Consider the following 23,791-nt stretch of genomic DNA (forward strand, 5'->3'; position numbering starts at 1 on the left):
CAGCATCTACCCTGTCAAGAATTTTATACGTTTCAATGAGATCACCACTCATTCTTCTAAACTCTAGGCAATATAGGCTGAGACTCTTCAATCGCTCCACATAGAGCAACACTCTCATCCCATGAATCAATCGAGTGAACCTTTGTTTCACCCTCTCTAAGACAAGTATATCCTTCCTTAGGTCGGGAGACCAAAACTGTACACAGTACTCCAGGTGTTTTTTTTTTAATGGGATGTGGGCATTGCTGATAATGGCAGCATTTATTGCCCATCCCTAATTGCCCTCGAGAAGAGCCACCTTATACAACTAAGTGGCTTGCTAGGCCATTTCGGAAGGCAGTTAAGAGTCAACCACATTGCTGTGGGTCTGGAGTCACATGTAGGCCAGACCGGGTAAAGGCTGCAGGTTTCCTTCCCTAAAGGACATTAGTGAACCAGGTGGGCTTTTACAACACCATTAAAATATTAGCTTTTTATTCCAGATTTATTTAATTAACTGAATTTAAATTCCCCAGCTGCCAAGGTGGGATTTGAACTTATGTCTTCGGATCATTAATCCAGATCTCTGGATTACTGGTCCAGTAACATAATTACTAGCCCAATGACAATGACATTGCACTGGAGAGGGTACAGAGGAGATTTACGAAGATATTGCCGGGAGTGGAGAATAGGCTGGATTTGTTTTCATTGGAACAGAGGAGGCTGAGGGGAGATCTGATTGAGGTGTATAAAATTATGAAGGGCCTGGATATAGTGGATAGAAGGGGCCTAGTTCCCTTGGCAGAGGGGTCAACAACCAGGCGGCATAAATTTAAAGTAAATGGTAGAAGATTTAGAGGGGTTTGAGGGGAAATGTTTTCACGCAGAGGGTGGTGGGGGTCTGGAACTCACTGTCTGAAAGGGTGGTAGAGGCAGAAACCCTCACCACATTTAAAAAGTACTTGGATATGCACCTGAAGTGTCGTAACCTGCAGGGCTATGGACCAAGAGCTGGAAAGTGGGATTAGGCTGGATAGCTCTTTGTCGGCCGGCGCAGACACAAGGGGCTGAAATGGCCTCCTTCCGTGCTGTAAACTTCTATGATTCTATGATAACCACTATGCTACCTTACCCATGCGATCTCAGTAAAGCCCTATATAATTGCAGTAAGACTTCTTTATTCTGATACTCCATCCTTTTGTAACAAAGGCTAACTTGCGTATACCTGGAAAAGAAAGACTATTATATGATGAATAAGTGAAAAATATTTTTAGCTGTCCCCGCGGAAAAGTACAACAGCTGGCAAACGGAGCATCTCAGTCAAGGGACTGGATCCGGAATTGTTAACTGGTTTTATTTATTCATAAACACTTTCATTAGGAAATGTGCCAAAAGACATTTTAAGAGTGATGGCAATACATCGGGAGCAATTTCCATATTTTCAGTCACCACCTTGGTTGTAAGGGTGCCTCAGCTGTCTGTGGGGCGTGTAGCAATGTGACCCCAAGAATGCTTATCGATAAGGCCAGGGCTGTTCTATACCGTCATAATGTCATCTAGGCTGAAGGAATGGGTGGCTAAGTCTTGGTGTCAGCCTTGGCTCAGTGGATAGCACTCTTGCCTCTGAGTCAGAAGATTGTTGGTTCAAGTCTAACTCCAGGGACGTGAGCTCAAAATCTAGGCTGATATTCCCAGTGCTTTACTGAGGGAGTGTTGCACTACCGGAGGTGCAGTCTTTTGGATGAGACGTTAAACCAAGGCCCCGTCTGCCCTCTCAGGTGGACGTAAAAGATCCCATGGCACTATTTCGAAGAAGAGCAGGGGAATTATCGCCAGTGTCCTGGACCAGTATTTATCCCTCAATCAACATCATTAAAACAGATTATCTGGTCATTATCTCATTGCTGTTTGTGGGAGCTTGCTGCATGCAAATTGGCTGCCGCGTTTCCTACATTACAACAGTGACTACACTTCAAAAAGTACTTCATTGGCTGTAAATACCTTGGGACATCTTGGGGTCATGAAAGGCGCTATATAAATATCAATCTTTTCTTTCTTGAACCACATGAGCGTGCGTTTCCCTCCAATTTCTACTTAGAAACATTTCATTTATAAAATTTTTTACGATATTCAAGTGTTTGCTTTTTTTTTCACCAGCTTAGTTTCAATTCTAGATGATATTCCCTGTTCCCCAAGAGAATGAAGAATCATCCCTTTTCTACCCTTTCAATTCCCGTGAATCACCTTAACCAGGTCTCCTCCAGATGAAATCGAAAATTTAAAAAACTGAAATTGCTAGATTTTTGTTGCGTAAGGAACTAAGGTGGGCCGGTGGAGTTAAGATACGGATCGGCCATGATCTAATTGAATGGCAGAACAGGTTCAAGCTGCAGAAATGGTCTACTCCTCTTTGGAATTCTCTGCCCCAGAGGTCTGTGGATGCTCAGTCATTGAGTATATTCAAGGCTGAGCTCAATAGATGTTTGGACTCTAAGGGAATCGGGTGATATAGGGATTCGTCGGGAAAGCAGAGTTGAGGTCAAAGATCAGCCGTGATCTTATTGAAGGGTGGAGGAGGCTCAAAGGGCCGAATGGCCTACTCCTGCTCCTATTTCTTATCTGCCTATCTTCCTGAGCAAGGTCGTTCAGGCGTGATTTCAGGAAGCACTTCTTCACACAAAATGTAGTGGAAATCTAGAACCCTCTCCCCACAAAAGGTTGTTGAGGCTGAAGATCAATTGAAAATTTCAAAAACTGAAATTGGTAGATTTTTGTTAGGCAAGGGTATTAAAGGGTTACGGTGCCAAGGCGGGTATATGGAGTTAAGATGCAGGGTTAGGCACAATCTCATTGAATGGGCGGAACAGGCTCGAGGGGGGGCTGACTGGCCTCCTCCTGTCCCTATCTTCCTGTCCTATCCTAGAACATCCTCTGCTCCGAGGAATGTAACCCAAATTGACCCAGCTTCACAGCGCAGTTCAGGAAACAAAGTTAACGAGGTTGATCCAATCCAGTGTTTTAGCTCCTGGATTCACTTCACTGAATCTAAAAAAAGGATTCAGTATTCCAATGAAAATGACTCCAGATGATAGCTTTGGCTGCCTATCACTTTTTTCTCTAATAGAAGGCTGTATGTTCTCGGCAGAAACTTTGTTTTGTTATGGGTGGGGTGTCTTTTTTTAATTATAATCTGCGCAGGCCAAGGAATATTAAAAGGAAGTGGTTGATCCGTAACTTTCTTTTTAATGAATGGTTTTCTTATGCTCCATTTGCAGCATGCAGGACGGGACCCAAGAGTGTGCGCTGCCCCTCTCTCAGATGCTGAAGGAGGCCTATTCGGCCGGGAAGGTGGGGCGGGATGGTTACTGCGACAGCATGATGTCCGAGGCCTCCTCACACGACTTGTACTTCGACTCCCTGTCCGACCTGCAGGAGGAGGGGATGTGCGGCAGCCCCGTGCTGGAGCTCTCCGCCTTCCTCAGCCAGGAGGAGATGTGCAAGAGCCTCGACCTCGCCCGCGTGGCCATTGCCGAGTCCTCGTCGGAGGAAGCCGAGCCCGAGCTGGCCGACATCTCCCGTTACTTCGGTCGCCGCCCCTCACCCAACTCGCCGGAGGAGCTGCCACCGGCCAGGCCCCGGGACGTCCCGGGGACGCTCGACAGCCGGGACGCCGGTGGCGCGGACGGAAGCACGGGCGCCGACCCGGCCTTCGAAGAGCCCGACGTGCCGGGGGCGACCGTCGCCGACCGAGCGGATCCCGCCGGGGGGAAACCCGTCTTCCAGAGCGAGAGCTCGGCCAGGACCGAGTTTTGTAACAAAGCCGTGTCGTTCATCGAGGAGCTGTCGTCCATCTTCCGCACCGCCAGGCCGAGCAGGTCGGCGCAGGAGAAGAACAAAGGCGTCGAAGAAGACAGTTCCTCGCCCGACAGCGGCTATCTCTCGCCAAAGAACCACGTTAAAGTTGCCACCGCCTCGGCCGGGAAAACGAAACCAGCGGAATCCACATTGCCGGCGGCGCCCGACTTGGAACTCAGTGCCGAGACCGAGCCGAGCTGGTTGGCGGACGGGGTCCGTGAGACCGGAGCCGAGGCTGCGGAAGACGACCTCGCCGGCTCAGCTCCCAGGTTCACCCAAAAGCTTAAAAGTCAAGAGGTTGCTGAGGGAAGCACGGTTCGACTGGAGTGTGGGGCCTCGGGGGTCCCGCACCCCTTGGTCAGGTAAGCGCAAGCTACCCACTGAGATCTCAGTTGCCCACTCCTGTATCTTCACTGAGCGACATTAAACGCAAGTGCTACCGGGCCGGGTCTTGCCGGGAAAAATAACAGCCTGTAAACGACGCACACCGTTATTAACACGCAAATCGGGCAGCGTTGCTCAGGGGATGAAGGGATGCGCCCTGAGTTGCAAATATTTGCTGTCGATTTACGTCGCTCCGCACAAATGGCATCCCACCATCAACCTCCCTGTTACTTTTATCAACTTGTCGGGATTGCACTTAAATTTCCCATTGAACTCGCCGCAGAAAGTTACATCTGGTAATTAATAGCATAAGTACCCTTTTAACAACGTGATAATTGTTGATGCAATGCCAATCAACCTCGCTGGCCGAGAAAGGGAAGTATTGTAACAGTTCAACCTCATTTCTACATGTAGTAAGTTCTTTTTAGAGATTTTTCTTACTTTTCGTTTCTGCCTTTTTTTCTCTCTCTCTCTCTCTCTCAATCCGATCGTTTGTTCCCTCTTTCTTTATTTCCCTTTCTGACCCTGATTTGACTCTAAGTCACCCTCCTTTTCTGTCGTTCCTCTTGATTCTTTCTCAATCCTTAAACCTCTCTGGTTCAGGAGATTGACTGTTGGCCCCGCCATTATCTAAGCTCTCATATGCCCTGTTGCCACCGCTATCAGCTCACACTTCCAGCTAATTACCGGCCAAACATTTTCGAGCTGAAGGGCGCACGAAAAAGTCTGACTAACGCTGCGCACGCTGTGAGATGCCCCCGCCCCGGCAGAATCTGGGCCTTTAGCCCATGGAATTGTAGGAATTGACATTTGAGATTGGTTATCTGGATAATTTGTTATTCAGTGCAAACGTCGGAATACTTTTACTGCCCTCATCTACAATCACAAGCCAGATGGCGTATAATAAAAAGCAGACAGCCTGCAGAATGTGTGGTCCGAGACAGATGTGTGCCACACCAGTGTTTTTCTAAATGCCAAACATAATTATAGTTTATGCACTTAAAAAAAATTATAACATTGTAAACTTTAATGAAACAGCGCTTTAAACCCCGTGAATTGAAGGAACCGTGTCGTAAATTGTCAATGTACTGTCAATTATCTCTTGTCTAACCTCCTGTTTAATGGGACGTGCAGGACAGAGAGACCCTCATCTTCTCGACTGAAAATGATACAAGGGATGAGGTCAATCAATAGTTAGGTGACACCATACCTATGCTGTTGTCTCGAGGTCTAAGGGTAAAGTAAGAGTTGGGACCTGCTGGCTAGACTTTTGAAGAAAACAAGGGGGTTGAATTTCCACTGCGGGTTTCTCCCAACATCCATCGTAATGTTGGGGTTTGGTCGAATCTCCCACCTAAGTTACAGTGGGCAATTGGGAAAAGCCCCATGGAGATTCAACCCCAGTATCTTTCAGGTATTGGTATCTGAAGAACCAGTCAAGGAACCATTCACTCTTATCCTGGACGTTATATGCTTAGAAACTTTTATTAAGTCTTCCTATTTGACAATGCGTTCAGAACGTCAATGAAGTCCTTTTGCACCATTCAGATTCAGTTTTGGCTCCTTTGTGCCCAGTGCTTGCCGATGTTCAATATATTTCCAGTTTTAAAATTCTCATCCTTGTTTTCAAACCCTACATGGACTCGCCCCTCCCTATCTCCGTAACCTATAAACCTCCGAGATATCTGTGCTCCTCCAATTTTGGACTCATGTGTATCCGCTGATTTTAATGGTGGCCGTGCCTTCAACTGTCGAGGTCGTAAGCTCTGGAATTCTCTCCCTAAACCTCTCCTCCTTTCTACCTCTCTCTAACTCCTTGAAGTTGTTCCTTAAAACCTATCTCAGCCCTGTCCTAATATCTGCTTATGTGGCTCGGTCTCAATTCTTCTTTGATAATCGCTCCTGTGAAGCACCCTTGGGATGACTCATCAGGGGAGGGCAGCAGCAGCCAAGTTCATGGCACCGTGGGTGGCTCTGCTGCACAGGAGGGCAGGAAAAAGGGCAGGAGAGCAATAGTGATAGGGATTCGATTGTAAAGGGATAGATAGGCGTTTCTGCGGCCACAACCGAGACTCCAGGATGGTATGTTGCCTCCCTGGTGCAAGGGTCAAGGATATCTCAGAGCGGGTGCAGGACATTCTGAAAAGGGAGGGTGAACAGCCAGTTGTCGTGGTGCAGTAACGAAATCTTTACCAACGATATAGGTAAAAAATAGGATGAGGTCTACGAGACGAATTTAGCGAGCTGCGAGCTAAATTAAAAAGTAGGACCTCAAAAGTAGTAATCTCAGGATTGCTACCAGTGTCACATGCTAGTCAGAGTAGGAGTCGCAGGATAGCTCAGATGAATATGTGGCTTGAGGAGTGGTGCAAGAGGGAGGGATCCAAATTCCTGGGACATTGGAATCGGTTCTGGGGGAGGTGGGACCAGTACAAACCGGACGGTCTGCACCTGGGCAGGACTGGAACCAATGTCTTAGGGGGAGTGTTTGCTAGTGCTGTTGGGGAGGAGTTAAACTAATATGGCAAGGGGATGGGAACCTATGCAGGGAGACAGAGGGAAGTAAAATGAAGGCAGAAGCAAAAGATAGGAAGGAGAATAGTAAAAGTAGAGGGCAGAGAAATCCAAGGCAAAAAACAAAAAGGGCCACATTACAGCAAAATTCTAAAGGGGCAAAGTGTGTTAAAAAGACAAGCCTGAAGGCTATGTGCCTCAATGCGAGGAGTATTCGGAATAAGATGGACGAATTAACTGCGCAGGTAACAGTTAATGGATATGATGTAATTGGCATCAGGGAGACATGGCTCCAGGGTGACCAAGGCTGGGAACTCAACTACCAGGGATATTCAACATTTAGGAAGGATAGGCAGAGAGGAAAAGGAGGCGGGGTGGCGTTGCTGGTTAAAGAGGAAATTAATGCAATAGTAAGGAGGGACATTAGCTTGGATGATGTGGAATCGGTATGGGTGGAGCTGCAGAATACCAAAGGGCAGAAAACGCTAGTGGGAGTTGTGTACAGACCACCAAACAGTAGTAGTGAGGTTGGGGACAGCATCAAACAAGAAATAAGGGATGTGTGCAATAAAGGTACAGCAGTTATCATGGGCGACTTTAATCTACATATTGATTGGGCTAACCTAACTGGTAGCAATGCAGTGGAGGAGGATTTCCTGGAGTGTGTTAGGGATGGTTTTCTGGACCAATATGTCGAGGAACCAACTGGAGAGCTGGCCATCCTAGACAGGGTGATGTGTAATGAGAAGAGACTAATTAGCAATCTTCTTGTGCGAGGCCCCTTAGGGAAGAGTGACCATAATATGGTAGAATTCTTTATTAAGATGGAGAGTGACACAGTTAATTCAGAAACTAGGGCCCTGAACTTAAGGAAAGGTAACTTCGACGGTATGAGGCGTGAATTGGGTAGAAGAGACTGGCAAAGGATACTTAAAGGGTTGACGGTGGATAAGCAATAGCAAACATTTAAAGATCACATGATGAACTTCAGCAATTGTACATCTCTGTCTGGAGTAAAAATAAAACGGGGAAGGTGGCTCAACCATGGCGAACAAGGGAAATTAAGGATAGTGTTAAAACCAAGGAAGAGGCAAAAAATTGGCTAGACAAAGCAACAAACCGGAGGAATGGGAGAAATTTAGAATTCAACAGAGGAGGATTAAGGGCTTAATTAAGAGGGGGAAAATAGAGTACGAGAGGAAGCTTGCAGGGAACATAAAAACTGACTGCAAAAGCTTCTATAAATATGTGAAGAGAAAAAGATTAGTGAAGACAAACGTAGGTCCCTTGCTGTCGGATTCAGGTGAATTTATAATGGGGAACAAAGAAATGGCAGACCAATTGAACAAATACTTCGGTTCTGCCTTCACAAAGGAAGACACAAATAACCTTCCGAATGCACGAGGGGACAGTGGGTCTAGTGAGAAGCAGGAACTGAAGGATATCCATATAAAGCGGGAAATTGTTTTAGGGAAATTGATGGGATTGAAGACCGATAAATCCCCGGGGCCTGATAGTCTACATACCAGAATACTTAAGGTAGTGGCCTTAGAAATAGTGGATGCATTGGTGATCATTTTCCAACAGTCTATCGACTCTGGATCAGTTCCTATGGACTGGAGGGTAGCTAATGTAACACCACTTTTTAAAAAAGGAGGGAGAGAGAAAACGGGTAATTATAGACCGGTTAGCCTGACATCAGTCATGGGGAAAATGTTGGAATCAATTATTAACGATGAAATTGCAGCACATTTGGAAAGCAGTGACAGGATCGGTTCAAGTCAGCATGGATTTATGAAAGGGAAATCATGCTTGATGAATCTTCTAGAATTTTTTGAGGATGTAACTACAGAGTGGACAAGGGAAAACCAGTGGATGTGGTGTATTTGGACTTTCAAAAGGCTTTTGACAAGGTCCCCCACAAGACATTGGTGTGCAAAATCAAAGCATATGGTATTGGGGGTAATGTACAGACATGGATAGAGAACTGGTTGACAGACAGGAAGCAGAGAATTGGGATAAACGGGTCTTTTTCAGAATGGCAGACAGTGACTAGTGGGGTGCCGCATAGGTCAGTGCTGGGACCCCAGCTCTTTACAATATACATTAACGATTTAGATGAAGGAATTGAGTGTAATATCTCCAAGTTTGCAGATGACACTAAATTGGGTGAGCTGTGAGGAGGACGCTAAGAGGCTGCAGGGTGACTTGGACAGGTGAGGTGAGCGGGCAAATGCATGGCAGATGCAGTATAATGTGGATAAATGTGAGGTTATCCATTTTGGGGGCAAAAACACGAAGGCAGAATATTATCTGAATGGTGGCAGATTAGCAAAAGGGGAGGTGCAACAAGACCTGGGTGTCATGGTTCATCAGTCATTGAAAGTGGGCATGCAGGTACAGCAGGCTGTGAAGAAGACAAATAGTATGCTGGCCTTGATAGCTAGAGGATTTGAGTATAGGAGCAGAGAGGTCTTACTGCAGTTGTACAGGGCCTTGGTGAGGCCTCACCTGGAATATTGTGTTCAGTTTTGGTCTCCTAATCTGAGGAAGGACGTTCTTGCTATTGAGGGAGTGCAGCGAAGATTCACCAGACTGATTCCAGGGGTGGCTGGACTGAATTATGAGGAGAGACTGGATCAACTGGGCCTTTATTCACTGGAGTTTAGAAGGATGAGAGGGAATCTCATAGAAACGTATAAGATTCTGACGGGACTGCACAGGTTAGATGCGGGAAGAATGGTCCCGATGTTGGGGAAGTCCAGAACCAGGGGACACAGTCTTTGGAGAAGGGGTAGGCCATTTAGGACTGAGATGAGGAGAAACTTCTTCACTCAGAGATTTGTTAACCTGTGGAATTCCCTGCCGCAGAGAGTTGTTGATGCCAGTTCATTGGATATATGCAAGAGGGAGTTAGATATGGCCCTAACGGCTAAAGAGATCAAGGGGTATGGAGAGAAAGCAGGAAATGGGTACTGAGGGAATGATCAGCCATGATCTTATTAAATGGCGGTGCAGGCTCGAAGGGCCGAATGGCCTGCTCCTGCACCTATTTTTCTATGTTTTCTGTGTTCTACGGCTTTAAGTCAATATATAAAAGCAAGTTGATTTTGTTTTTGTAAATAACAGTTTTGCTATTTTATGGTTGTAAGAAGAAGTGTTGTAAATGAGTAACGATCACACATATGTAGGTGAAATTATATATCTGATCAGATGAAACCCTGAATAAAAATGTAGAACATGTGAATAATGCATAGTTACAGAACGACATACTTGACATACTTCCTTACTCAGGCCACCTACGTTGCTGTGAGACCTTCTTTTCTGCCAAGAATTCCAGATAAGTTTTGACACTTCGGCAGGAACATTGCCTACCTTGGCGGGACCGGTGTGGGCGGTAACCATGGCGGGTCGCGACCCCGCTGCTGACTCCATCCCACTGCTGAAAACAAACTTACGTTAATAGGGCCTATTAAGCCCACCCAGAGCAATACCTAACCCAATTAAATGTAGCGGGCATTCATGACATGGTTTCATACGGGACCTATAAAGGGACCACAGCCACAGTAGATTTGACATTTAATCTAACGTGATGCTGCCAGTGCACGACAGCATTGGAGTGCTCAAAATACTGAGAATGATGGCACGAGGTGTGCGGCTGCACGCAGGTTCTCCGATGACTCCCTCCATATGCTTATAAGAACATAAGAACATAAGAACATAAGAACATAAGAACATAAGAACATAAGAACATAAGAACATAAGAACATAAGAAATAGGAACAGGCCATACGGGCCCTCGAGCCAGCTCCGCCATTCAGTAAGATCGTGACTGATCTGATCTTGGACTCCGCTCCACTTCCCAGCCCGCTCCCCATAACCACTTATCATTTAAGAAACTGTCTATTTCTGTCTTGAATTTATTCAATGTCCCTGCTTCTACAGCTCTCTGGGGCAACGAATTCCACAGATTTACAACCCTCTGAGAGAAGAAATTTCTCCTCATCTCAGTTTTAAATGGGTGGCCCCTTATTCTAAGATCATGCCCTCTAGCTCTAGTCTCCCCCATCAGTGGGAACATCCTCTCTGCATCCACCTTGTCAAACCCCCTCATAATCTTATACGTTTCGATAAGATCACCTCTCATTCTTCTGAATTCCAATGAGTAGAGGCCCAACCTACTCAACCTTTCCTCATAAGTCAACCCCCTCATCCCCGGATTCAACCAAGTGAACCTTCTCTGAACTGCCTCCAAAGCAAGTATATCCTTTCGTAAATATGGAAATCAAAACTGCACACAGTATTCCAGGTGTGGCCTCACCAATACCCTTTATAACTATAGCAAGACTTCCCTGCTTTTATACTCCATCCCCCTGGCGATAAAGGCCAAGATACCATTGTCCTTCCTGATCACTTGCTGTACCTGCATACTATCCTTTAGTGTTTCATGCACAAGTACCCCCAGGTCCCGCTGTACTGCAGCACTTTGCAATCTTTCTCCATTTAAATAATAACTTGCTCTTTGATTTTTTCTGCCAAAGTGCATGACCTCACACTTTCCAACATTATACTCCATCTGCCAAGTTATTGCCCACTCACTTAACCTGTCTATGTCTTTTTGCAGATTTTTTTGTGTCCTCCTCACACATTGCTTTTCCTCCCATCTTTGTATTGTCAGCAAACTTGGCTACATTACACTCAGTCCCTTCTTCCAAGTCGTTAATATAGATTGTAAATAGTTGGGATCCAGCACTGATGCCTGCCAACCAGAGAATGAACCATTTATCCCGACTCTCTGTTTTCTGTTAGTTAGCCAATCCTCTATCCATGCTAATATATTACCCCCAACACCGTGAACTTTTATCTTGTGCAGAAACCTTTTATGTGGCACCTTGTCAAATGCCCTCCGGAAGTCCAAATACATCACATTCACTAGTTCCCCTTTATCCACCCTGTTCGTTACATCATCACAGAATTCCAGCAAATTTGTCAAACATAACTTCCCCTTCATAAATCCATGCTGACTCAGCCGGACCAAATTTTGCTTTTCCAAATGTCCTGCTACTGCTTCTTTAATAAAGGACTCCAACATTTTCCCAACCACAGATGTTAGGCTAACTGGTCTATAGTTTCCTGCTTTTTGTCTGCCTCCTATTTTAAATTGGGGTGTTACATTTGTAGTTTTCCAATCTGCTGGGACCTCCCCAGAATCCAGGGAATTTTGGTAAATTACAACCAATGCATCCACTATCCCTGCCGTTACTTCTCTTAAGACCCGAGGATGCAAGCCATCGGGTCCAGGGGATTTATCTGCCTTTAGTCCCATTATCTTACTGAGTACCGCCTCCTTAGTGATTGTGATTTTGTTAAGTTCCTCCACCCGCTATAGCCCCTTGACTATCCACTGTTGGAATATTGTTAGTGTCCTCTATGCAGGGAAGCAGAGGGAAATAAAAAGGGGGCAGAAACAAAAGGTAGGAAGGAGAAAAGCAAGAGTAGAGGGCAGAGAAATCAAGGGCAAATATCAAAAAGGGCCACATTACAACATAATTCTAAAAGGACAAAGAGTGTTAAAAAAAACAAGCCTGAAGGCTCTGAGTCTCAATGCGAGGAGCATTCTTAATAAGGTGGATGAATTGACTGCACAGATAGCTGTTAACAGATATGATGTAATTGGGATTACGGAGAAATGGCTCCAAGGTAACCAAGGCTGGGAACTCAACATCCAGGGGTATTCAATATCAGGAAGGACAGACAGGAAGGAAAAGGAGGTGGGGTAGCGTTACTGGTTAAAGAGGAGATTAACGCAATAGTAAAGAAGAACATTAGCGTGGATGATGTGGAATCTATATGGGTGGAGCTGCGAAACACTAAAGGGCAGAAAACATTCGTGGGAGTTGTGTACAGACCACCAAACAGTAGTAGGGAGGCTGGGGATGGCATCAAACAGGAAATTAGGGACAAGTGCAATAAGGGTACAGCAGTTGTGACTTTAATCTACATATTGATTGGGCTAACCAAACTGGTAGCAATACTGTGGAGGAAGATTTCCTGGAGTGTATAAGGGATGGTTTTCTGGACCAATATGTCGAGGAACCAACTCGAGAGCAGGCCATCCTCAACTGGGTCTTGTGTAACGAGAGAGGATTAATTAGCAACTTGGTCATTCGGGGCCCCTTGGGGAAGAGTGACCATAATATGGTAGAATTCTTCATTAAGATGTTGAGTGACACAGTTAATTCAGAGACGAGGGTCCTGAACTTAAAGAAAGGAAACTTTGACGGTATGAGATGTGAATTAGCTAGAATAGACTGGAGAATGATACTTAAACGGTTGACGATGGATAGGCAATGGCAGACATTTAAATATCACATGGATGAACTATAACAATTGTACATCTCTGTGTGGTGTAAGAATAAAAAAGGGAAGGTGGCTCAACCGTGGCTAACAAGAGAAATTAAGGAAATTGTTAAATCCAAGGAAGAGGCCTATAAGTTGGCCAGAAAAAGCAGCAAACCTGAGGACTGGGAGAAATTTAGAATTCAGCAGAGAAGGACTAAGAGTTTAATTAGGAGGGGAAAAATAGAGTATGAGAGTAAGCTTGCTGGGATCATAAAAACTGATTGCAAAAGTTTCTATAGATATATGAAGAGAAAAAGATTAGTGAAGACTAATGTAGGTTCCTTGCAGTCAGATTCAGGTGAATTTATAATGGGGAACAAAGAAATGGCAGACCAGTTGAACAAATATTTTGGTTCTGTCTTCACTAAGGAGGACACGAATAACCTCCCGAAAATACTAGGGGACCAAGGGTGTAACGAGAAGGGGAGAACTGAGGGAAATCCTTATTAGTCAGGAAATTGTGTTAGGGAAATTGAAGGGACTGAAGGCCGATAAATCCCCAGGGTCTGATAGTCTGCATCCCAGAGTACTGAAGGAAGTGGCCCCAGAAATAGTAGATGCATTGGTGATCATTTTCCAACATTCCATGGACTCTGAGTCAGTTCATTTGGATTGGAGGGTAGCTAATGTAACACCACTTTTTTAAAAAGGTGGGAGAGAGAAAACAGGGAATTATAGACCGATTAGCCTGACATCGGTGGTGAAAAAATGCTGGAATCAATTATCAAAGATGTAATAGCAGCGCATTTGGAAAGCAGTGACAGGATCGGTCCAAGTCAGCATGGATTTATGAAAGGGAAATCATGCTTGACAAATCTTCTACAGTTTTTTGAGGATATAACTAGTAGAGTGGATAAGGGAGAACCAGTGGATGTGGTGTATTTGGACTTTCAAAATGCTTTTGACAAGGTCCCATACAAGAAATTAGTGTGCAAAATTAAGGCACATGATATTAGGGATAATGTATTGACATAGATAGAGAACTGGTTGGCAGACAGGAAGCAAAGAATGGGAATAAACGGGTCCTTTTCAGAATGGCAGACAGGGACTAGTGGGGTGCCTCAGGGTTCAGTGCTGGGACCCCAGCTATTTACAATATACATTAATGATTAGGCAAAGGAATTGAACTTAATATCTCCAAATTTGCAGATGACACTAAGCTGGGTTGCAGTGCGAGCTGCGAGGACGATGCTAGGAGGCAGCAGGGGGACTTGGTCAGGTTAGGTGAGTGGGCAAATGCATGGCAGATGAGGTATAATGTGGATAAATGTGAGGTTATCCACTTTGGTGGCAAAAACAGAAAGGCAGATTATTATCTGAATGATGACAGATTAGTAAAAGGGAGGTGCAACGAGACCTGGGTGTCATGGTACATCAGTCATTGAAGGTAGGTATGCAGGTACAGCAGGCAGTAAAGAAAGCAAATGGCATGCTGGCCTTCATAGCGAGGAGATTTGAGTGTAGGAGCAGGGAGGTCTTACTGCAGTTGTTCAGAGCCTTGCTGAGACCACACCTTGAGTATTGTGTGCAGTTTTGGTGTCGTAATCTGAGGAAGGACATTCTTGCTATTGAGGGAGTGCAGCGAAGGTTCACCAGACTGATTCCCGGGATGGCAAGACTGACATATGAAGAAAGACTGGATCGACTAGGCTTATATTCACTGGAATTTAGAAGGATGAGAGGGGATCTCATAGAAACATATACAATTCTGACGGGATTGGACAGGTTAGATGCAGGAAGAATGTTCCCAATGTTGTGGAAGTCCAGAACCAGGGGTCACAGTCTAAAGATAAGGGGTAAGCCATTTAGGACCGAGATGAGGAGAAACTTCTTCACTCAGAGAACGTGAACCTATGGAATTCTCTACCACAGAAAGTTGTTGAGGCCAGTTCGTTAGATATATTCAAAAGAGAGTTAGATATGGCCCTTACAGCTAAAGGGATCAAGGGGTATGGAGAGAAAGCAGGAATGAGGTACTGAAGTTGCATGATCAGCCATGATCATATGGAATGGTGGTGCAGGCTCGAAGGGCCGAATGGCCTACTCCTGCACCTACTTTCTATGTTTCTATGTTTCTCTGAAATACTTCAGTTGCTGCATTAGGTTTGCATCACTGATCTTTGATGGTATTGGGTGGTAGTTATGAGCTCAGTCTCTGAGAGACGCATCAGTTGCCTGGTACTGTAATTGTGATGCCATTCCTCTCTCAAATTTGTTCTACTCTATCTCATATTCTCCCTCTCTCTTCCACTAAACTGTCAGACTTATTTCCGGTAATGCTTTCCTGTGATTGAAACTCCCGTCATGCCTGCTTTCCGTCATAATTACGCTCCCTGTTCCTTTTACCTACCTCCGGCTTGAGTCCTTTAAGCCCGGTCTCCAAACTAGGTGGTGATGTTGCTTACTTACCACTGAGCAATCGTGAAGGACCTAAAAGGAGTCCTGTGGCCTGATGCTGACTGTCCATTCCCTGTTGCCACCTCTCATGGCTGCTATCCACAAGCCAACACTGCCTGCCATTTGCCTTTCTCTGAGCTCTACTGCGCGTACGCGGCCATTTCAGCGACGTCAAGAATGTCATTTTTTTCCCCGCGCGGGCGCAGAAGTGCCGGCTGCTTTTTCCAGCGCAGACTGCAGGCTCCACCCCCCCAAGGCAACTGGCCACGCTGTGCGGCTGCAGATTACAGCCCAAACATCGAGGAAACTTTGGAGATTTTTTTTCTGGCGCATTTATTTACCGAATTAAGTGGCGCAACTCTGGCAATATGCCAGAAAATGGGCTCGGGGAAAATTGAGCCCATAGAAAGGAAATTAAATCCAGAGCGAGCACTCAGCATAGATTCACTGAGACGATGCTGAGGAATTATAATTATAAAGGAGAGACTTTAAACACTGGGATTAGTTGCACTGGAGCAGAGAAGGCTAAGAGGAAATTCAGTCGAGATTTTTTAAATGATCAAGGGTTTAGCAGAGTGACGAGGGAAAGACCATTTCCTGTGGCTGGAGAGTTGGTGTCGAGGGATCATTCATTTAAATTCTCGCTAAGAGAGTGAGGAGAGGTTTTGGGGGCAACTTCTTGACATAGAGCCTGAAAGGGAGCAGATTCAACAGTAAATTTCAAAAGGGAATTTTATACATAACGAAAAGGCAAAATTTGCAGGGCTATGGGGAAAGAGCGGGCAAAGTGGGATTAATTGGACAGTTCTTTCACAGGCACGGTGGGCCGAAAGGCCTCCTTCTGTGCTATAGAAGCCTCAGTATTGTATTGGACTGTCAGCCTGGATTATGTACCAAGTCTCTAGCAGGACGATGAACCCACAACCTTCTGACTCAGAGGCGAGAGTGTTGCCAGCCGAGCCATGGCTGAAACCAAAAGAACATCTGTTGGAGCCAGCCGATGACCTCATCTGGGTTTTATTGACAGAAAAGTTCAATGCTAATTGCGTCCACCTGTAAAACTGGAAATCTAACTTGCAGCACACGTGAGGCAGAGGGAGAGACAGAAACTGGAGAGGTGGACAGAACTGCTCCTCACTATCATTTCTTTTTTTGGGGTTGAATTTTGAATGCGAGCAAAGCCTCTTTGCGGGAAACCGCTAGGAAGAGAGGGCAGGAGGGGGACATGGGGAGGGAAACTGGTTGAGGGCGAGGAAACTCTGCCCTCTTTGTACTAATCCTTGGGGAAAGCAACTGGGAATAGAGGGGAGTGGTTGGAGGCATATGGGTGAGGTAAGTTACAGCAGGGCAAGCAAGCGCAAGGATACAGGGTTTGAGTGAGTCGTTTAATGGGAATAAAAGAAGAAAAGAAAGACTTGCATTTATATAGCGCCTTTCATGACCACTGGACGAATCAAAGCGCTTTACAGCCAATGAAGTACTTTTGAATTGTAGTCGCTGTTGTAATACAGGAAACGCGGCAGCCAAACTGAGCACAGCAAGCTCCCACAAACAGCAATGTGATAATGACCAGATAGTCTTTTTTAGTAACGTTGATTGAGGGGTAAATATTAGCCAGGACACCAGGGATAACTCCCCTGCTCTGCTTCGAAATAGTGCCATGGGATCTTTTACATCCACCTGAGGGTGAGCAGACGGGGCCTCGGTTTAACGTCTCATCCGAAAGAGGTAGAGGTAGAGTTAGTGATAGCAGTGAGGATGTAGTGAGAAGGGGAATGGATAGGGCAACAAATGAAGGTGCTGGGAGAGAAGTGGTGCAGGAGGGGATGGGAAAGCAGCTGATGAGGGTCACACTTTCCCCGCAGGCCCTACCACAAGTGAAGTAATCGGTGACTCCTTTCCCCAACACATATCCCCCAACACCTCTCAACCAGGAAGAAAAGAAAGAAGGAAAATGTAATGTATGCACCTGTGAGTATGCTCACAGGTGAGTTGTGAGTGACTTAGCCAGTCACGTGATACTCACAAGACTGAATAAAATCCCAGCCAGTTGGGTTCAGGGAATTCACGATGAGGCAGGTGGTTGTGAAGGGATAACCAGCCGTGGATAACCAAGGAAATAAAGGAGAGTATCAAATCAAAGACCAATGCGTATAAGGTGGCCAAGGTTAGTGGGAAACTAGAAGATTGTGAAAATTTTAAACAACAGCAAAGAATGACTAAAAAAGCAATAAAGAAAGGAAAGATAGATTACGAAGGTAAACTTGCGCAAAACATAAAAACAGATAGTAAAAGCTTTTACAGATATATAAAACGGAAAAGAGTGACTAAAGTAAATGTTGGTCCCTTAGAAGATGAGAAGGGGGATTTAAGAATGGGAAATGTGGAAATGGCTGAGATCTTAAACAATTATTATGCTTCGGTCTTCACAGTGGAAGACACAAAAACCATGCCAAAAATTGCTGGTCACAGGAATGTGGGAAGGGAGGACCTTGAGACAATCACTATCATTAGGGGGGTAGTGCTGGACAGGCTAATGGGACTCAAGGTAGACAGGTCCCCTGGTCCTGATGAAATCCATCCCAGGGTATTAAAAGAGATGGCGGAAGTTATAGCAGATGCATTCGTTATAATCTACCAAAATTCTCTGGACTCTGGGGAGGGACCAGCAGATTGAAAAGCAGCTAATGTAACGCCTCTGTTTAAAAAAGGGGGCAGACAAAAGGCAGGTAACTATAGGCCGGTTAGTTTAACATCTGTAGTGTGGAAAATGCTTGAAACTATCATTAAGGAAGAAATAGCAGGACATCTAGATAGGAATAGTGCAATCAAACAGACGCAGCATGGATTCATGAAGGGGAAATCATGTTTAACTAATTTACTGGAATTCTTTGAGGATATAACGAGCATGGTGGATAGAGGTGTACCGATGGACGTGGTGTATTTAGATTTCCAAAAGGCATTCGATAAGGTGCCACACAAAAGGTTACTGCAGAAGATAGAGGTACGCGGAGTCAGAGGAAATGTATTAGCATGGATCGAGAATTGGCTGGCGAACAGAAAGCAGAGAGTCGGGATAAATGGGTCCTTTTCAGGTTGGAAATCGGTGGTTAGTGGTGTGCCACAGGGATCGGTGCTGGGACCACAACTGTTTACAATATGCATAGATGACCTGGAAGAGGGGACAGAGTGTAGTGTAACAATTTGCAGATGACACAAAGATTAGTGGGAAAGCGGGTTGTGTGGAGGACACAGAGAGGCTGCAAAGAGATTTAGATAGGTTAAGCGAATGGGCTAAGGTTTGGCAGATGGAATACAATGTCGGAAAGTGTGAGGTCATCCACCTTGAGAAAAAAAAACAGTAAAAGGGAATATAATTTGAATGGGGAGAAATTACAACATGCTGAGGTGCAGAGGGACCTGGGGGTCCTTGTGCATGAATCCCAAAAAGTTAGTTTGCAGGTGCAGCAGGTAATCAGGAAGGCGAATGGAATGTTGGCCTTCATTGCGAGAAGGATGGAGTACAAAAGCAGGGAGGTCCTGCTGCAACTGTATAGGGTATTGGTGAGGCCGCACCTGGAGTACTGCGTGCAGTTTTGGTCACCTTACTTAAGGAAGGATATACTGGCTTTGGAGGGGGTACAGAGACGATTCACTAGGCTGATTCCGGAGATGAGGGGATTATCTTATGATGATAGATTGAGTAGACTGGGTCTTTACTCGTTGGAGTTCAGAAGGATGAGGGGTGATCTTATAGAAACATTTAAAATAATGAAAGGGATAGACAAGATAGAGGCAGAGAGGTTGTTTCCACTGGTTGGGGAGACTAGAACTAGGGGGCACAGCCTCAAAATACCGGGGAGCCAATTTAAAACCGAGTTGAGAAGGAATTTCTTCTCCCAAAGGGTTGTGAATCTGTGGAATTCTCTGCCCAAAGAAGCAGTTGAGGCTAGCTCATTGAATGTATTCAAGCCACAGATAGATAGATAGATTTTTAACCAATAAGGGAACTAAGGGTTACGGGGAGCAGGCGGGTAAGTGGAGCTGAGTCCATGGCCAGATCAGCCATGATCTTATTGAATGGCGGAGCAGGCTCGAGGGGCTAGATGGCCTACTCCTGTTCCTAATTCTTATGTTCTTATGTTCTTATGTTCTTATGAGCCTGGTGGATGTATTGATAATGTGCAGAGTGTGATTGTTAAGCCTTTGCTAATAAACCAACTAGTTTTTAATAGCAATGTGTTGCTATGAATTCTTTAGCAAAGAACCCATGAAGAAAATACATTACAGAAAAGATGAGAGAGAAAAAGAGGTTAGAGAGAGAAGCAAAGCAAGGTGAGGGAAGAGAAGCAGCAGAGAAGAGAATATACAACAGTAGTTTATTTTCTTGTCGCTTCAATCTGAAACACTAATGGATCGTTAATGCAGCAACACATTAAGATGTAGGGAAAATAGACTGGTGTTTGTGTTTGTACGCAGATGTTAGTATGCAATGTCTAATTCAGTGTGCTCTGAATCATCCCACATGTAATGGTTTGAGTCACATATTAATACACCATTTGGCCATTAGTTTGAGTGTAGAACAAACAACACCGCTCACCAGTTCGCTCTTAGCTCACCGCAGTCATCAAGGATGCAGAATGCATTATGCATAACCTTTTTATTTCAGTCTTTCTACACAAAGCAGAATAATATGGACATGAGCCTAGCCATCGCAAACTGTACAATACTTAATTTCCGAGTCAGTGCCCCAACCCTGGATTGTAGCTAAAAGGTTCAGCATTATCATCGCACAGCTTTACCTCAGTTCAGTCTCTCTTTCTTTCTTTCTTTCTTTCTTTCTTTCTTTCTTTCTTTCTTTCTTTCTTTCTTTCTTTCTTTCTTTCTTTCTTTCTTTCTTTCTCTCTTTCTCTCCTTCTCTCCTTCTCTCCTTCTCTCTTTCTCTCCTTCTCTTTTTCTTTCTCTCTCTTTCTTTCCAGTTCATAGAAGCTTTCAGCACAGAAAGAGGCCATTCAGCTCATCATGCCTGTGCTGTCTCTTTGAAGGAGCTCCCCGTTGAGCAAAAGCTGACACTAAGATATGGAGCAAATGCAGGTAAATGGAGCTGAAGTGCAGATCAGCCATGAGCTAAATGAATGTCAGAACAGGCTCGAGGGGCAAAATGGCCTACTCTGTTCCCGTGCCGCATCCTTGGGTCATGCCATCATATACGTAGACACAGGGCAGTGTGAGTCAACTCCCATATGCTCAGACTGCTTAAGGGAACAACTGGCACCATGGAATCCAAGAAGATATCTATGACTGACTCAAATTTGTAATAAGCGCCTTGGAATGTTATTTTTGCTAAAGGCACGGTATGAAGTTCAAATTTCATTGAGATTGTTCAAATGTTAACGGAGTGGAAGATGCCTGTGCGTGAGTTCTTTTAACGTGGGGTGGCCGCTGCACACCAGCTACCACACGGGCTTAGCTGAGCAAGGTCTTGGTCCAGTGGCAAGGGGGTCCAAGATGACTGGAGACCAGGCACTGCTGTATGAGCCTAATTGCCTACAGCGAGATGTTGGCCGCAGGCTTGACACTGGAGCGCCCTTGATGGTAACTGGTCCAAGGCTTGGACACTAACATCTGTGGTTGGGAAGATGTTGGAGTCCATTATTAAAGAAGCAGTAACAAGACATTTGGAAAAGCAAAATTCGGTCAGGCAGAGTCAGCATGGATTTATGAAGGGGAAGTCATGTTTGACAAATTTGCTAGAATTCTTTGAGGATGTAACGAACAGGGTGGATAAAGGGGAACCAGTGGCTGTGGTATATTTGGACTTCCAGAAGGCATTTGACAAGGTGCCACATAAAAGGTTAGTGCACAAGATAAAATTTCACGGGGTTGGGGGTAATATATTAGCATGGATAGAGGATTGGCTAACAAACAGAAAACAGAGAGTAGGGATAAATGGTTCATTCTCGGATTGGCAATCAGTAACCAGTGGGGTGCGGCAGGGATCAGTGCTGGGACCCCAACTATTTACAATCTATTTTAACGACTTGGAGGAAGGGACTGAGTATAACGTAGCCAAGTTTGCCGATAATACAAAGATGGGAGGAAAAGCAATGTGTGAGGAGGACACACAAAATCTGCAAAAGGACATAGACAGGCTAAGTGAGTGGGTAATAATTTGGCAGATGGAATACAATGTTGGAAAGTGTGAGTCATGCACTTTGGCAGAAAAAAATCAAAGAGCAAGTTATTATTTAAATGGAGAAAGCTTGCAAAGTGCCGCAGTACAGCGGGACCTGAGGGTACTTGTGCATGAAACATAAAAGGTTAGTATGCAGGTGCAGCAAGTGATCAGGAAGGCCAATGGAATCTTGGCCTTTATTGCAAAGGGGATGGAGTATAAAAGCAGGGAAGCCTTGCTACAATTGTACATGGTATTGGTGAGGCCACACCTGGAATAATGCATGCAGTTTTGGTTTCCATATTTACAAAAGGATGTACTTGCTCTGGAGGCAGTTCAGAGAAGGTTCACTAGGTTGATTCCAGAGATGAAAGGGTTGACTAATGAGGAAAGGGTGAATAGATTGGGCCTCTATTCATTTGAATTCAAAAGAATGAGAGGCGATCTTATCGAAACGTATAAGATTATGAGGGGGCTTGACAAGGTGGATGCAGAGAGAATATTTACACTGATAGGGGAGACTAGAACTAGAGGGCATAATCTTAGAATATGGGGCCGCCCATTGAAAACTGAGATGAGGAGAAATCTCTTCTCTCAGAGGATTGTGGATCTGTGGAATTCGCTGCCTCAGAGAGCTGTGAAAGCGGGGACATTGAATAAATTTAAGACATAAATAGACAGTTTCTTAAACAATAAGGGGATAAGGGGTTATGGAGAGCGGGCGGGGAAGTGGAGCTGAGTCTATGATCGGATCAGCCATGATTGTATTAAATGACGGAGCAGGCTCGAGGGGCCGTATGGTCTACTCCTGCTCCTATTTCTTATGTTCTTATGTTCTTATGGTTGGGGGCAGGCATTGAGAGGGTCAGCGGTCCGCTGGAGTTCAGTGTGGAAGGTCAGGGTGGTCACAGCCTTGGTACTCACCACGTGCTGGAGGAGAAGAGGCCAGGTCACCAGTTGGGAAGGAGAGGCCCCGTCATCGCTGAAGGGGAGGAGGCCTGATCCTCATCTAAATCTATGTTAAAATAGCAGTTGGATGAATGGCATTTGAATCATAGAATGATACAGCACAGAAAGAGGCCATTTGGGACTCTCCCTGCCTTCGAGCTATCAAATTAGTCCCACTCCCCAGCTCTTTTCCCATAGCCCTGCAAATGTGTTCATTTATAGCCTCCTTCTCTCCTGTACTATTCTATGATTCTATTTATCCAATTATCTTATGGCTGTTGCAATTGAACCTGCTTCGATTGCTTCTTTCTCTATCTATTCCTGCTTTTCCCTGAAGGGTGCAGCAGGAAGCCATGTTCAGAATTCACCATGTCCACCTGCATTAAATCATTAAATCCCAGAAATGCAAGGTTATACATATCAGGAAAGGATGAACAGGCTGGATCACTTTTCTCTTGAAAAGACAAGGCTGAGGGGTGACCTAATAGAGGTTTTCAAAATCCTGAAAGATTTTGATAGAGAGAGAATGTTTCCACTTGTGGGGAAGACCAAAACTAGAAGCCGTCAATATAAGATAAAAAATCAACTAGGGAATTCAGAAGAAACTTCTTTACCCAGAGGGTGATGAGAATGTGGAACTCACTACCACAGGGAATGGTTGAGGCGAATAGTATTGATGCATTTAAGGGGAGGCTAGATCAGCCTATGAGGGAGAAGGAAATAGAGGGTTATGCTGATAGATTTAGATGAGGAAAGACAGGAGAAGGTTTGAGTGGAATATAAACACCGGCATGGACTGGTTGGGCTGAATGGCCTGTTTCTGTGCCATATATCCAATGTAACCCTATGTAAATTTGATGAAAAATTGAATTTGACTTGTTCAGTAAACCATTGGCCCTATGACCTAAATACCCTTGTTGTTATTAAACACTGAGGCCACTGACTCATTGTAAGTAACACAGAACATCTACAAGTTAAACATATAAAATTAAAACTCTTAATTTAAAACTTTAAAAATACCATTAAAATGACCTCACCTCATTGGGCTAATCAGTCACGTAATGTTCTTCCAGCTTTATCGGCAACAGTAATTTTTAGGATATATATGTATTTTAAGAACTTGAGCTACTGAGTTAAC

At 44.9% G+C, this 23,791-nt stretch overlaps 1 protein-coding gene across 4 annotated transcripts in view; it reads left to right on the forward strand.

Moving 5' to 3' along the window:
* palld (palladin, cytoskeletal associated protein) overlaps positions 1-23,791 on the forward strand; it is a 508,296-nt gene that overhangs the window by 14,747 nt on the left and 469,758 nt on the right. For all 4 annotated transcript variants that reach the window (XM_070877935.1, XM_070877956.1, XM_070877941.1 and 1 more), the window contains exon 2: positions 3,255-4,196. In XM_070877935.1, coding sequence (XP_070734036.1) covers positions 3,256-4,196 — 941 coding nt within the window. In that variant the 5' untranslated portion in view covers position 3,255. The remainder of the gene's footprint in view (positions 1-3,254; positions 4,197-23,791) is intronic.

The sequence above is a fragment of the Pristiophorus japonicus genome, chromosome 1 (genome assembly GCF_044704955.1).
Source record: "Pristiophorus japonicus isolate sPriJap1 chromosome 1, sPriJap1.hap1, whole genome shotgun sequence".
NCBI classification, from domain to species: domain Eukaryota; kingdom Metazoa; phylum Chordata; class Chondrichthyes; family Pristiophoridae; genus Pristiophorus; species Pristiophorus japonicus.